The sequence below is a fragment of the Bison bison genome, unplaced genomic scaffold (assembly GCF_000754665.1).
Source record: "Bison bison bison isolate TAMUID 2011002044 unplaced genomic scaffold, Bison_UMD1.0 scf7180017864223, whole genome shotgun sequence".
Taxonomy (NCBI): Eukaryota; Metazoa; Chordata; class Mammalia; order Artiodactyla; family Bovidae; genus Bison; species Bison bison.
This window is the reverse complement of record NW_011494795.1, coordinates 1,973,831-1,976,560: the sequence shown is the minus strand read 5'-3', so window position 1 is coordinate 1,976,560 and position 2,730 is coordinate 1,973,831. Positions and strand designations below refer to the sequence as shown.

At 60.7% G+C, this 2,730-nt stretch overlaps 1 protein-coding gene across 1 annotated transcript in view; it reads right to left on the bottom strand.

The window, feature by feature from the left end:
- The window catches only part of ZNF316 (zinc finger protein 316), a 40,440-nt gene extending 39,181 nt beyond the window's left edge, over positions 1 to 1,259 (bottom strand). Inside the window, exon 1 of the mRNA XM_010845787.1 lies at positions 162 to 1,259. Coding sequence (XP_010844089.1) covers positions 162 to 522 — 361 coding nt within the window. The 5' untranslated portion in view covers positions 523 to 1,259. The remainder of the gene's footprint in view (positions 1 to 161) is intronic.
- Between the last annotated feature and the right edge of the window lie 1,471 nt (positions 1,260 to 2,730).

The following is a 2,730-nucleotide window of genomic DNA, read 5'->3' as shown; positions in this document are numbered from 1 at the left end:
GTGTCCATCCAGCCAGGATGGGCAGCTCCTGGCCACGCCCCCTTTTCAAGTGCGGCGCGCTGATCCCGCAGCCCCGGCTCTGCCCTGTCCAAGAGCTCTTCCCGGCTGCCCCCTAAAGCCCCCTAAAACTTCCTCCCCAGGGGTCAGCTCCCTTCTCTTACCCTTTTCCTGAAGGCCCGGTGACTCGGTGTCCCTGCCGCCATGGGGGCACTCCTGGGTCCCCGACGCTGGACTCTGCTCTCCTGCCAGCGCCGCCTCCACCGTGGCGTCCGCCTCATCTGCGTCCACCACCACCTCCTCCGCCAGCCGCTCCTCCAGCCGCTCCTCCAGCGCCTCCACCTGGTCCCCCTTTCCTTCCTCCTCTTCTTCCTCCTGGTCAGGACCACACTCCGATCCGTCCAGCCTCTCCAGCTGGGCGGCGGGCGAGTCTGGAGTCGTGCGAGGGGCTGCCATCGCCTCTGCCAGGAGCCTCAACTCCGCCTGAAACACAGACGGTGACGGTGACGCGCCGCCCCCGCGCATCTGCTCCGGGGCTCTGCAGCCCTCCTGGGGAGGCGGGGTTGCTCTGCCCTGAGGTGCAGTAACGGGGCACTGGGCACCAGGACAGGAGCGCTTTCCTTTCCCCCTGAGCTCTTTCTCAGGGGGGACAACCTAGATTCTGTCCCCAGAAATGCTGCCCGTTACTCGGCCGTGGCTCTTTCCTGGGAGCACGACAGGCCTGCTGTGAACCACCGTGCTTTCTTGGAGTAAATTGGGGATTAATCCTGCATTTTTTATCCACGAGGATGTGGAAGCATAAAGTCCAGGCAATGTGCCAGAGGGTGATCCAGCCTGTGTTTAGCAGAAAGGGGCGCACGCAATCGCTTCTTGGCCTTTTGGCTAAGATTAAGTGAAAGGGGTCCACACAGCCTGTGAGGAACAGCTCACCCGATGTATGAGTGGAGGAGACGCTCACTCAGCTCTGGACACAAACGTGGCAGCAGGGAGTATGGGAGCCAAGGTCTGAGCGTGCGGGCCACAGCTCTGGGCGGGGAAGGTGAGACCACCCTGCTGGGGGCACCTGCTCTGCCAAGCCAGCAGGTCAGGCCCCTTCGGCATGTGGCACGGCCCTCGCCCCTCGTGCCATCCAGGGCACCTGGAAAAAGCTCAGCAGGTCATGGAAATCTGGTTCATCGCTGGACCAGCAAAGGTGAAATAAAACGCCTGGTGACCCTGTTCACGTTTAGGGATCCGGGAACCCTAAGCGTCGAGTCATCAAATCTCCGGTGACTCACAGCACCTGAAACTCACGTGGATGTCACTGAGGGCTCAGCCAGGCACTCAGGAGGGAGGGGGACACAGCCACACTGCCTGGGGCACAGAGCCTGGGGCTGTGGACCCAAGACGGACGGGAGGCCGAGAGCCCTGGGGCCACTCCTCTCTCCCACCTGCGCATCCTTCACCAACCCCAGTGGAGCGCTGGGGACAAGACAGAGGCACAGGCTTTGAGTGCAAAGCGCAGAGGCTAAGGGCCATCGGCCAGGGTGGCTCATCAGTCTCTCAGACCTGAATGGGGTCACTTCCAAACACAGCAACCCCAGGATCCTGGGCAGAGAGTGGGAACCCCAGAGGATCAGAGGACACCAGGGCCCACCCCAGCTCAGCCAGCTCTATCAGCACACGGTGTCTGCCACAGAAGCCCTAATCCAGGACGGGGCCCCCACAGAAAGGTGCCCCCCAGTCACGAGAACAGTCCAGACCACCGGGCACCTCCTAGGAGAAGTGCTCACTGATTAGCTCTTACCACAACTCATCACGTCTCTGTTAATAAGGCAGCGTGCGCTCATTTTTCCCAAGTGCTCTGAGCTGCCGCTTTAAAATCTACAGTATAATTGGGAGGGAACTCTGAGCATTCGCACAGCTCCTCCCAGAGACCAGGACCCAAGTCCGGGGGCACACGGGCACCCAGAAGCCCCCTCTGTCCTGACTCTCACGCTGGCCCCGTCCTAGGTCCCGTATCACTGGACTAAAGGTGCCGGCCACGGGAACTACACCCAGGAGGGCCACCCTCCGCCCCAGTCACTCGCAGAGCCCATGTCCTCAGTCTCCGTGGCTCTCTGGCCACGTGAAGGTGCCTGAGCTGCAGAAACTCATGTGCATGTGTCACCTTGGCCGCCTGCAGGAGGACAGAGCCCTACCCAGCACTCAGGGTGTCAGAAACACTCAGCAGAGGTTTCCCAATCGCCACTCACCTCAGGCCCAGAGGGAGGCTCTTCTCATCCAGGCCTCAGGCTGCAAATTCAGGCTAAGCCCGGATGCCATGCCAAGCCCAGCAGAGCCCCTCCTGCCTAGCTCTCTCCCACAGCAGGCGCCCCCAGGCCGGGCCTGCACCTGAGGACTCGTGGCTTTGGAATAAAGTGACCCTGTGCTCATTCCACCTCGAGACCTTTGCACATGCCGCTCCCGCTCCCTGGCACTCTCCTTCCCTCTTCACGGGGCCTTTGGAGGCAGCCCCCTGGGCTCCTATGACATGCACAGTTCCCGGGACTCTGCGCTCTCAGCACCTACATTTTAATACACTTATTGAAGTATCTGCTATTGCTTGTCTCCCCACGCACATAGTCGACTCCAGGTGGGCAGAAGCTCCCTCTGCTCCTCTCTCAAATCTCTTCTGTGCCAGACAGAGTGAGCACTCAGATATTTACCAAAGGAATGATTCTAAAGCCTGCGGTCAACGCAATGAACATAAGC